This window comes from Procambarus clarkii, chromosome 72, assembly GCF_040958095.1.
Source record: "Procambarus clarkii isolate CNS0578487 chromosome 72, FALCON_Pclarkii_2.0, whole genome shotgun sequence".
Taxonomy (NCBI): Eukaryota; Metazoa; Arthropoda; class Malacostraca; order Decapoda; family Cambaridae; genus Procambarus; species Procambarus clarkii.
The window spans coordinates 11,738,264-11,751,042 of record NC_091221.1 but is presented as its reverse complement, the minus strand read 5'-3'; the positions used below and the strand labels follow the sequence as shown (position 1 = coordinate 11,751,042).

At 39.8% G+C, this 12,779-nt stretch overlaps 1 protein-coding gene across 10 annotated transcripts in view; it reads right to left on the bottom strand.

Moving 5' to 3' along the window:
• LOC123773712 (venom dipeptidyl peptidase 4) overlaps positions 1-12,779 on the bottom strand; it is an 87,889-nt gene that overhangs the window by 36,500 nt on the left and 38,610 nt on the right. Inside the window, exon 1 of one of the 10 annotated variants that reach the window (XM_069312515.1) lies at positions 10,642-10,717. The exons of 8 other annotated variants lie outside the window; for them this stretch is intronic. In XM_069312515.1, coding sequence (XP_069168616.1) covers positions 10,642-10,710 — 69 coding nt within the window. In that variant the 5' untranslated portion in view covers positions 10,711-10,717. Of the gene's footprint in view, positions 1-8,993; positions 9,280-10,641; positions 10,718-12,779 lie in introns of those variants that run through there. One more of the 10 variants, XM_045767577.2, reaches the window with a different exon arrangement.

Below are 12,779 nucleotides of genomic sequence, written 5' to 3'. Positions count from 1 at the left end.
AGTCGAAACGTCGCCGTTTCTTCACTTTCTAGTGTGTGGTCTGGTCAAAATACAGGATATATTTGTCATGGAACTATACGGCAAATACTAACTTATGAACACGGACGATGTTTGGTAGTGGGATAGTTACAACTTTAATAGCGCAAATGAGATTTACATACATTATTATTAATGAAAAAGGACCCTCTAGCCTACCTTTATTTACAAGCATCTCCATCATTGTAATGTCACTACCTTTACTGACACTCCCGAGCCCTTGATGTGTCTACACAACCAGTAATTGGTTTTATCGACCCCCCTCCCCCCCATTCCCGAACGCCGCCTCCTGGGGCCAGAATATATCAGTTACTCAACCCGTTACGAAACCGGTACATCGTTCCTCAATAATGGCAGTTTTGTTTACATTTATTAAACCGTTAACGAGCTTCTAAATATCACAACCCAAGACTATTATAATGGTACACACACACTGTATCGCACTTTACAACCTGCTTAATAAATGTAAACACAGTCGCCATAACTGATTTACAGGTTCCGTAAGTAGTTGTGTAAATGAGTCCTGCTCAGGGTCCTACAGAATCTGCGGCCTCTATTATAAAGAGGCCCGAAACTGCCGGAAACGCTTTGCGTAATAGTGGCTTTAGGCATTGTATATACTAGCTCTATCTATAAATTCATCAATATCTATATCATCCCTTGTATGCATGTACTTTACCTAAATAAACATTTGAATTTTGAATTTGAATTATTAACATCTCTTTAGGCAAAATTGTAATTAATTGTGTTAATAATCTGAGGATTTCAATTGCAGTCTCTGGAATCAAATGTCTAGTATGGAAACAGATGAGGGAGAGGGGGGGGGGAATTATGTGCTGGGATTCTTTGAAATTGAACAGTGTTTACCGTACACAAAAACCTTAGCTAAAGCCAAGGCCCAGGAGCTACAGCCCCCTTCATTGCTCATGGCGATAAAGAAATCTAGCTACAAACTAACTAGTGTACCTATTTTCCATCACACAAGCTCAAATAAACACTATTCTCTGGGTGACGCCTAGTATTATGAATAGCACGGAGGTTATGTCCTCGGCTCACAGCCCACGAACCCGAGTTCAATCCCCCGGGCAACACACGCGGGTTTAGCACGTTTCCTTCCACCTGATGCGTTGTTTTAGATTCAGCTGCTTGAAACGTAAATTCCGAGCAGCACGGGCAATGGCGAGCCCTGATGCCTCGTAGCCTAGCAGTTAAAATAGGTACCCAAAAGTTGGACAACTCTTATGGATTGCATCCTGTCCCCGAATTAAATAACTGTAAACAATGAACACTTGATGTGGCTGAAGGCGGGGAATATTACCAAATTATTGTGTAAACATTCTTACACCTACCATAACTGTACCGTCTGGTTCGACAAACCAATCTAGCAGTGTGTAGGCCACTGGTGCTACTACAGTGTGAGACCTTGGTATTCCATCTGCTCGCTTTCTCAAGACCACCACACACACACACTATCGTTAACTATATATAGCACGCACACTGTGGGTGGTGCGCACTTTGTACTGAAACACGATAGGTCATGGTTCATTGCCAGGCGATTTTTTCTAAATAGGCCTCTTATGTAATTTACGACACCCAGGTGTGCGAGTGTTATAGGCTGAGAGGGCAGTCACATAACTATTAGTGATATTTTTGCTATTCAAAATTGTAGGCTATAAATCGTAAATAGAGCCTTTACTGCATATAATTATGACTTTGAAACACTTCACGATATCAAAACTAGGCATAAAATTATCATGGCACGCAAATGTCGTACTCTGACACGTGCTCGTCACCTGTCAAAACAGAAACAGTATCCTGGGAAAAAAGATATTTATAATACACGAAACCGATGTAAAATATCAAAATTCCCCACGCCACAGGTATCGGACATCTGTCGGGCGGTGAGTGCGCTGTTCTCATTACCTCAATACAAGCGTGATAAACATTAACAAAATCAAAAGAGGGGATCTTTCACTGCACATTCAAAAGGCTATTAGTTATTTCTTCCCCATTTCCTTCTATTCCATTGTTCCAGAGGAAATATGTCTACCAATATTACAAATAATTCCCTGTTGTTGAGAAGCCTAATACTTTAGAGGTATCGAGGTCCCTATATGCCAACTACTAACCTTTCCCAGGGCGCGCCCGCAACACCTGCCCAACCTCTGGTTAAAACCTGGGCTGTGTAGAGAGAGCCATCAGAGTAGCATAAACAAATATACTGTTTATCAGTCTCCCATGAGGCTGATAAATTCAAAATTCAACATTCACCACATTTGAAGATCAAATTGAATTTAACCGAATCCAACTACATTGCAATGAATCCAATTATAGATCAGTAAATCATCTAAATTGAAGTGTGACAAGATCAAATGGACAGAATAACTGGAGCCAACAAAGATGTGCCCTAAATACATTAAAATTATATTTAAAATATACAAAGGTCCAGAATATTGATCACACTGTGGCTGCTCTTATCTAACTACTGTTCCACTATCACGTATTGTCAGTCCGCTACAGCATCACTAAGTAAATATCACTGGAGATAATACCCGCAGCACACACAAGCACTGTACATAATCACCCCAGAGGTAAACCACTCGACACAAGCACATTTATCACCGCCAGGTGAATTTAAAACAGTTACACTGACTGGTTTTAACTTTTTTTGTACCAGACACCGGTCAGGACCCTCTGACATTTCAGCGCAGTCCTTGATCCACCATTTTTCAGCCAAGATACTCTAACGTCAGCAATTAAAGACGTCAATAATTACCAAACGACCACGGTTCTCCATCTCTGAAACTGACATGGAAACTCGGCAGGTTCTGTGGGTCTTTTACAATTGGAAAACAAGAAAGGCTTTCAACACCCATTACTGGCAGCAGCAGCAGCACCATCAGGAACCAGTATCACCACCACCAGCAGCAGTGAAGGGTGAGTAGTCACAAGGGGGGAGTGACCGAGGGCGTGTGGGCGTGCCTGGCCGAGTTGCTGTTGCACCATCACTGTTTACAACACGCAGCTGACTGGTAAGAGACAATGGGCGTGGGATAAACGTGCAGAAATACAGCAATAAAAATTGGTAACTTGAGAAGCATTGGAAGAATTAGAGGAGTAGATAAGAGTGAACAAGTCATAGTGAGAATGTAAAATTCAATTGACCAAGATTGAGGTGGGTTTCGACGTTTGAAAGAATTGATTTTGGGTAGAAAAGTGAAGTGTATTATTTTTTCTAATGGACTTTATGGTACGAGTAAGCAGAGAAGCTTGGCCGACATAGTATGCACAAGCAGGGAGTGAGTGAGTGAACACTGAGTAGGGAAAGGTACAAGGCAGGGGTTGAAGCCTATTGTAAACAAGTGAATGTACTTTTATGTCATGTATAAGAACTCACTAGGATCACCGTAGGCCTGGCCTTAAGAAGCGGTAGGTTACTGTGGTGTGTGGTAGTGTTCACTAGTAACATTACACACTACTGGATTATGAATTATGTAATAAATTAATGTTTTTGTTTAATATCTTGACCCATCTTCCAAAAATAATAGTACCTAGAGCTACAATGGATGGAATGTACAAAAGTCTTGTGTGTACGTACACACACATGTCTCTCCTACTCTGACAGTGATAGCTGATATAGAAACTAGTGTGTTATTAATCACCTTCAGTGGTTAAGTTTTGAAGACAGTGTGAGGAGGGGAGCAGCCTAGCCGAGGCTCGACCTTGCCCACACATCACGGCAAATACAAATCACTCGCCCGTTACGTTAAGTCACCTTAAATATTTGGGAAAGATCCTACAAAAAATTAACGTAAGTGGCTAAGCGCAGTATTCTATAAAATTAAAGGGTAAAGTAAGCGAAAAGACGCAAAAAAAATTTAAAAAACCATAATTCAAAAGGCCCAGGCGTCGTCCTCTCCCGCATGTCCTATCAACTGATCGCCGTACCCCAATGAGCCACACACACTTCCGGGAATGATGCCACAGCACCACCAACCACACTGCGGCCACCTTTCCGTAATTTTCTTGTGAGTAAAGATGGAAAGGTACAGGGGGATGGAGAATGTCTTAGCACCGAGGTGAGGGGAGTGCTGCTCTGTATTTCATCTTTGGATTATGTATTGTAGGACTAAGTTTCCATTGAGCAGATCAAGGTTCTTGGGCCACCAACTATAGGGGTGGGGCGTTTTTTCTCCTCTTTGGTAGGGTTTCTAGCATCGCAGGGTCTTATAATATTTCAACTGTCTTCCACATTGGTGGCTTGCTGTTGTAGTCTGATAAATAATTTGCATGTTTTGGGGGGTTTCATGGTGTTCCTAAATTACTTGGTCATACGGTGGACGGTGTTCTGCTACTTTTCTTACCCTTCCACAGCGGCTCCCATTTTCACCGTAGCGAGAGCAACTCGTCGTCCTAGTAGAACGTCGCATACCAAAGACCAAAAATTATCGTACTAGAAAATGATAGCAGCTCGCGAAATTGACATACTGTCCCGTTTTCAGTCCTCTGGTAGGTTAGGATAAGGGTTTTTTAGTACGACAATTTCTTTGTCGTACGTTGGGAAATCTTAGGAGGACAAACTGGCGAGGGAGCCAGTGAGAGGCGGCTTCTATTTCCACAGTAGCGAGAGGGGCCAAGGTGCTGCTAAATTTGTACAACCATATTTCTTTAAACGTTTGTATCCTGTGGTAGGCCACATTACCATGACCGTGTTCCCGCTTTACACTTTAAACTTTCCGGGGATGGGGGTGGGAGGGGCAGAGAAACTTTCTTAGCACTCCAGGGACGTATGATATATTTTTAAACTCCTCAGAGTAAGCGACGTCGCCGCCTCAAGCCTCGTGGGAAAAACTTCAATTTATATTTTGAGATGCCTTTTCGTACAGAATTATTTTGATATTTCAGGCTTAAAATCAAGTATTGCAACGGGTTACTATTTTTTTTTTATCATACAACAATATCCTACAAATTTTACGTCGTTCCCAAATTCCTGTAGTGCACCAAAGGTGTATGGTAAAGAAACTGATCCCAATCTCTACAACGGTCCCAATGTAACTACGACCTAAGGACCAAGCCCTGTTACGGGATCACCATAGCCCGTGCTGCGTGGACATTTCGTTCCGAGTAGCTAAATCTAAAAACTACTCCTGTACTTCTGTCCCAGGCGAGACCGACGGGCTCACCATAGCTTGTGCTGCTTGGAACTTTTTATTCAGTGGCGGAATCTAAAACATTGACCACCAAGCGCTGACCCTGCAAGAAGCTACGTTGATTTATCTCGCTGTCCTTTCCAATAGTAGTACATCACATTTTGACATACGTCTCCAACGTCAAAGTATGATGTACGAGTCTGTTAATCATAGCGGCTCGCAAAATTGACACGCTGACCCATTTTCAATTTGTGGCTCCTGGGTTTAAGGTCTCGGGCAATTTAGAACATTTTTTGGTGAACTCTAGAAAACGGGCTGGACTATGGGGCAAGTTATTTTATTTTCGTTTAGCACTAAACTCAATACCGATGACAAAATCCCCATAGAAAACAGTTTTCGACACACCCTCGTGTCTTTGACGGTGGTCAAGCACAAAATTTCACTTCCACATCGTTAGCACAGTTAACCTAGCAACAGCCTTACAAATTCCACCATCATTGACGCGGTACGCCAATGAAATACTGAGCGGCCACACCCAGTCCTCCCTCACTGCCACACTCTCAATCACGCACACCACTCTCACCACCAACAAAAGCAGTGGATTGGACGCCACTCGCCTCAACCCTCCTCGGTTACCTTGGACGCTCACCTCTCTCTCTCCAATCGCGGAAGCACGACCAAGCACAAGGAGTCCGACGAAAAGGACCTTGAAGCAAAAGTTCAAAACCACGAGCCTTGAATAGCACTCAAAAGTCGTGAGAGGCCTTGATGATTTGTGATACCGTCTCGAGACCAGCTTCGAACAAAGAACCTCGAAGGAAACTTAAAACAATTTATTTTCTACAGAATTGGCTTGTAAAACTCCACTTGTCATTGTTTTCAACACTGCCCTTTGACAACCTCAAGGATCCAAAAAAATAAACCTTAATACTGGACTTCAAATTATATTAATATGTACAATTTTCACCTCGCCTGTTTATATAAAACTGCAATAATTTCTCTGGAACCACAGGCACCTTGGGTATTATTACCATACTACTTGTGTTAAGGAGGAATGTATATGTTTATCTCTCAGAATGTTTGGTAATATGTTTATTGTTTGTGATGTGTGTCTATGTATGTATTAACACGATGTACTGAACGGGGTGAGAATAGCTTCAGCTACCTTATCCCTTTGTGTGTATTTTACCTCAATAAACTTATTTCAATTCAATTTCAATTGAATTGAAAACTGGTGCTACTCAAAGAATGTGATGCTAATAATATTCAAGGCATTCGTACGTTTTATAAGGCTACGGATGGGAGGAGCAAACCATCATCCATCCCTCGTTAAATGACAAGGAGATGAATACCTCATTATTTTAAAATTGCCAATTTCTCCCTATTACAACCCGTCCTCTTTACAAATTGCGTCTGAATTTGGCCGTTTGCCCGTATGGCCGAAAATGGACCGTAATTTGAAAATGTGAGTCGCTCATAATTTCAAATGAATTCATTTCATTTGAAATGAATCTGAAATTCAAATTCAGACACAATCTGCATGTTAGGAGGGCAGGAAATTCTCTTAAAGTTTCAAAACGTCATAAAAAAAACGTTAACAGCTGAGGTGGTGGTGTTAACGTTTTCTGTTTGGCTAGAGGACCCAAACAGAAAACGGAACAGTACATCACTTTCGTGTGCCGATTTTCATTTCAAATTACGTCCATTTTTGGCCATAGAGCCCATACGAGCGAAAAGCGACGTTATTTTTAAGAGTTGATAGTCGAGGGTAAAGTCCATTAAGCTTATATAGCGAAGTCCCTTCTATGCCGTTCTATTCTATAATGCACCCAGCAACAGTTGCAAAACTCCAGGATGCCTATTTACTGCTAGGCGAGGCAGTAAATGGGCAACAGGTTAAAGGAAAGTTGCCTGAAGACCATCTTCCTGCGCGAGAGTCAAACCCAGGACCTCCAGATTGCAGTCCGTCCTCTAAACAAAGGCCCAAAAGTTCATTCCATGCACCCGCAAACCCCGTTTATGAATGAAAAACATTGTACACAAGACTCAACTGATGACGTTCGAACACTTCCGGAACAAGTGACGAATTTTGTTCGAACCACAACGCTGTAATGCTTCATCAACGTACTACAAAATATAAATAATCGCCAACAGAACCTAACTAACCTAACCAGCAGTGCATAAAAATGCACAATATGCTAATATATAATATTAATTTATATTTGAGAAAAGTTCTGTTTTGAATGAACAGAAATGTTGAATTTGATGAATGCGTGTTTGGGGTCGACCGCTGGATAGGATGGACTGTCTGAGGACGGGTTGGACTAAATACAGGAAAAAGATTTTTTTTCGGAAACGAATATTTTATATCTAAGAATAATTATCATGTTTTAAAATCCCCCAAATATTTTGTCAGTTTCACTAATTGGTTAAACTCATTTCAAGAGTTTTGCTTATTAAAACATTTCAAAATATAAACCTTTCTAAATAGGCGACACCAATATTCAATAGTAATAAATCATATATACAATACATACAACACTAATAATTTATAAATTAAAAAACAGATAAAATATGGTGTAGGAAACAGCTCTGCGAAACCTTCTAGCAGTCGAGAATGGTCACAAAGCTTTCAACACGTATTTTTATTTACCGAATATAAATATGGTATATTGTGTATCATCACAATCCCATATAAGTGTTTTTACATTCTTGCAAAGTCATTAACATGCAAAGCGTTTCTGGCAGATACTAACTACTGCTAGTATTAAGTATATGACCATAATTGTCATCACTTCCATCAAACTATACTGTAATGAGACCACTGCAGTGCTTAGTCACCAATGTTATTACTTCCAGTAGCTAACGCTGATTCCATGATCTGTAATACAATAACATTTACTTCTGAGCGGTTAAAGCCCCCATCACAGCTATCAACTCATCCCTTGCCACTCGCTGATAATCAACCCAAGTGAACCGAATGTGTACTAGAACTGTTGGGCAGATATTACCACTACAAAGAATCAAAGCCTTCACATCTGAAATTTTTATCGGTTAAAACGTCTAATTAGGCTAGAGAGTTTCTACACTACCTTGTGTTAACCTTGTATTTCTCTTGTCTAGACAATATCAATGTTCACCCATTTTGTAAGATTCAGTTACCATTTTTAACTTGACAGCTAATCTACAATGAAATTCAAGACAATTCATTCTCGACAAGAGAGTTTAAGAGTAACACTATCAGGGACAAATAAATCGATACTATTATAATTCTCCACCAGAATACTTTCAAACTTTCACCAATTTAAATTAATGCTAGTAATACAAATTAAAATCAGAATAGCCTATATCATAAAACATTTCTTTTTACTATCACCCAGGGGCTGGATATAGGGTGCATAAAAACTGAACCATTACAAGTGTACCAAGCTCTACACTAGCTTAACATATTAGGCTTTGACGAGGCTGTAGGCAACATACAGCATAATTAAAACTACTTTCTTTTTACAGGAGACACTGTTCTTTCCCCCCCCCCCCCCGGTCTCTGATCAAACTTTTCCGGCAACATGTCTGATTCAGAGAACTTATGGGACAATGACCACCTACATTTTCCTGTTTTCGACAAATAGTCTTGGAATACCCGTGATCAGCACAGCAAGAAGGGAATTATCAAGAAGCCTGGCAAGCAGTTCGGAGGAGTTGTGGTCAACAATACCACAAGTCATGTGGCTTAACACCCAATTACTCCACAGGAGTCACTGGCACCATTAGCGAGCACTGCAGGCAGTCACTGGCACCATCACTCACCTCTTCTCGTGTCATATCGTAGCTATCAGACGCCCTCGTCATCCTTAAGTCACTCCTGAGACACAATTAATGACTTCACTGCAGCAACTTCCTGGCGTCGCGTCCCGCTTAGTGCCACAGTATCTACACCCGGGGGGGGGGGGCCACGCTAGCTCCTCATCGTTACACACACATTAAAGAGTTTTTAATATAGTCAACTCGATCCAGAAGGAATAAGTATAAGGTTGGTGTGGTGAGCAGGCAGAGCGCGACCACGTCCAGACGTACTGGTGGCTGGGGAGACACTGGTGTGTGTGAAGGCCGTGGCGGCCACCTTCACTCTCAAGACTTGCCACTATGGTCCTACCAGAGGGGCCCTCTCAGGCCCTCTCTCAGGCCGCCCTCAAGATGCATATGCAAGTCATTTCATGCTTTAAACTTTAGTATCAGCGTGCATCATTAAGACATTAGCAAACCAAGTTAACAATCTGGTTCGTTACATAATGTCATCACTTTCCTTCCTAACCTAATGAAACATTCACCCACAATCTTACAAGGATATCATTAGTTCCCAGCAACGTTTTCGAAATTCGATATATATCTTCTTGGGTTTTATATATTTCCAGGATAAAATTTTGCTACTGACTTCCTATAATTAGAATATTCTTTCGAGCCGTTTACTATTACTGTAGCCTTCCCATGCATCAAAAGCCCTGTCACTATGGTAGGGCCAGCACATCTCTTGTGCCAGGTAAGTACGACGGGCTCACCATAGCCCGTGCTGCTTGGAACTTCTTGTTTTAGATTCAGCTACTCTGAACAAAAACAGATAAAAGCCTCAACAAAAGTTGTCACCTCCCAGCGCCTTGACTTAGACCACTGCCCGTCCTAATCAACAAAGGTCAAATATTCATTAATCCAGCTGCTAAGCCCCTTCTTTATGAATGAAAAACTTTATACACGACTCGCAAGTCGTCCTCAGGCTATGTTCATTCCATCCAGCGGCCGATCTCAAATTTAAGACGCATTCAACATTACTGTTCATTTAACATAAAAAAAAAATCATTTTTTTTAAGAGAAAATTCCTATTATTATGTGTTAGCAAATTTAGGCGTAGGTTAGGTTAGATATTTACGTTCTGTTGGCAATTACTTATATTTCTAGTTCATGGTTGAAGCATTTATAGTGCCTATTTCCATCAACCTGTCCTTAGACCAAGTCCATTCTATCCAGCGGTCGATTCCAAAGACTCGTTCATCAATTTTAACATTCTGTTCAGTTCAAAACAAAACTTCTCAAATATAAATTATTATTATAATATATTAGCATATTGTGCATATTTAGGCACTGGTTAGGTTAGGTGTTTAGGTTCTGTTGGCGATTATTTGTATTTGAACTACATTTACAGCGTTGTGGTTCGAACAAAAATCATCAGCGAAGCACTTGTTCCGGAAGTGTTCTAACGTCATCAGTTATACAATCTTGTATAACCCGTTTTACATTTATAAACTGAGTTTGGCAAGTGCATAGAATGCACTTTAGCCACTGTTTATGAGGACGGGGCCGCGAGGCTTGCAGAACATCCATCAAAGCTAAAGACCTTACATACTACCTAATAAATCATAAGGAAGCATAACAGTAATGTATAATGAAACAGTCATTCACTTACTCCCATAATCAATGATATCTGTCCATAATCGCCAGAACATTGACCACTCGTATTGTTCCTCCTCCTCATGTTTACATTGTCCACACAGGGGATAGGTATGTAAATAAATTGGAATTTCTATAACACTAGTTAATGATAAATACATATATAATTATATTCCTGTAACTAATAACTAGGCAAAGTTCAGGGTACGCAATATTGTACACATTAAATTATAAAGTATAAATTATGATAAGTAGTGATATATTCAGAGTTATGTATATTTAAAACACTCGCAAGGCAGGAATATTTAAGGGACAAAGATTTAGACATGGCGAGGCTCTAAGGCTACAGGACCACTGTAGATGGATACCATCTCTCACAGGTCTTTTACAGGGTGATGACTGACGAGGAAGGTTAAATGTAATAAGCCTGGAATTTAGTTACATCTAGGCCTTCTAATTTCCGTTGTAATGACTGCAATATTCCATTAAATTAGGGATAGCAGAAGAGCAGTTACTGACACTAAAAGGGGGGAAAAAAAGCAAGTGTAAATATTTATAATACGTTGAACAGAACTTCATACCATTTGGTCTGACAGCACAAAACATTCAGAGACCAATAACAGTGCTTTCAGACCAAATGGTATGAAGTACGTTGAGCTCTGTAACTACTTCATACACTCACTAATATTGGATGATATTCCTGTGGTCTACCCAGAGTTTGGTAGTGCAGGCTAATGGATTAGACTAGCATTTCATATTCACTGCCTGATTCCATATATAACTAACCATCCTGTGAGATGGGGGATATTAGATTAACTCACAATTCAGATCTATATTCTGTAATTCTTGATATAGAATATAGTAGCACCACATTGCTGTGTATAACTAGGTTTGTTAATACAAAATGGGCCCCCATCTGGCAATTGTTAGCAGAAAAACATTAACATGGAAATACAATAAGCAACACGATAGATATATATACCTGCATAAGTAACAAAAAACAAGTATAATCAAATCTATGAAATTATAAGCAAAATGATTAAACAACGAAATCCTACAAGCTTGTATATAATGTCTTTAATAATTGGGTCTAATTTGATATTTTCTGTTAATCAGGTTAAGTCATTACTTATAAGTTAGGATAAAACTAACAAATTTGAAGAAAAAAATTGAAAGGCCTTTTCAGACTAATGCCCTAAGCTGTAGCTTGTTTAGATTATGTCTAAATCCGACCCTGGGCATTAACAAATTTGATAATTACGTTCCTGTACAACCACAAACACACATCTTAAATAATATGGTTATAAAGCCATATTAGCTTAACGCGTTCTCTTTAAGATGGCCTTACCTAGTGACTGAAGCATATCAGCCTAGGAAATCGCAGTAATTTGGAGTATCAGTAGATTACAATTACTATGTAACAAGGATATATTTCTAATGAATGAAGTAGGCCTTCAGAATTAAAACTAGTTGACATAAGTCATTTTTAGAAAGCTATAATTCCAATTACTTAAAAAAATTGAATTTAAACCAGATAAATTCATAAAAATATATCTATAGAATAAAATAAAAAAATAAAAGTAAATTCAGTCATCCAAGTAAACCAATTCTGTTTTCATAGGCTACGGCACGGCTCACCTAGTTGTGCTTACCAGTATTCGGCTTCATCTCTTGGGTCCCGCCTCTAAACCTTCAATCAACTGTGTTCTAGTTCACGAGCTCTGAGGTGGCATCTACATTGGAACCCCGTGTATGGAACCTATCTCCATCGTTTCTTATGTTATTGAAACTAAAGAAATATTTTTTATTATAGTTGTAGCTCATTCTGGTATTCTAGTTTCCAACCGTGTCCTCCCTTGTTCCTTCATACAATGCCAAATAGTCTGCCCTCTCAATTTCTATTAATTTTATGGAGAACAAGGTGACATCAGAGAAAAAAGTAGTGATAATGGAGAACACACCAACAGAACACAGGAGACATTTAATATTTTTACAGTGTAACGCCCAAGATCTCAAGCACTAGTCACCTTCTTAGGTGTTAAATATATACAATATCAACACAAAATAGAAACCGTGAATATAAATTACAAAAGTTTAGACTCTGAAAGACCTGGGTGAATACTGGTTTGTAAATAAGGTGGTTAATCTAGGAAA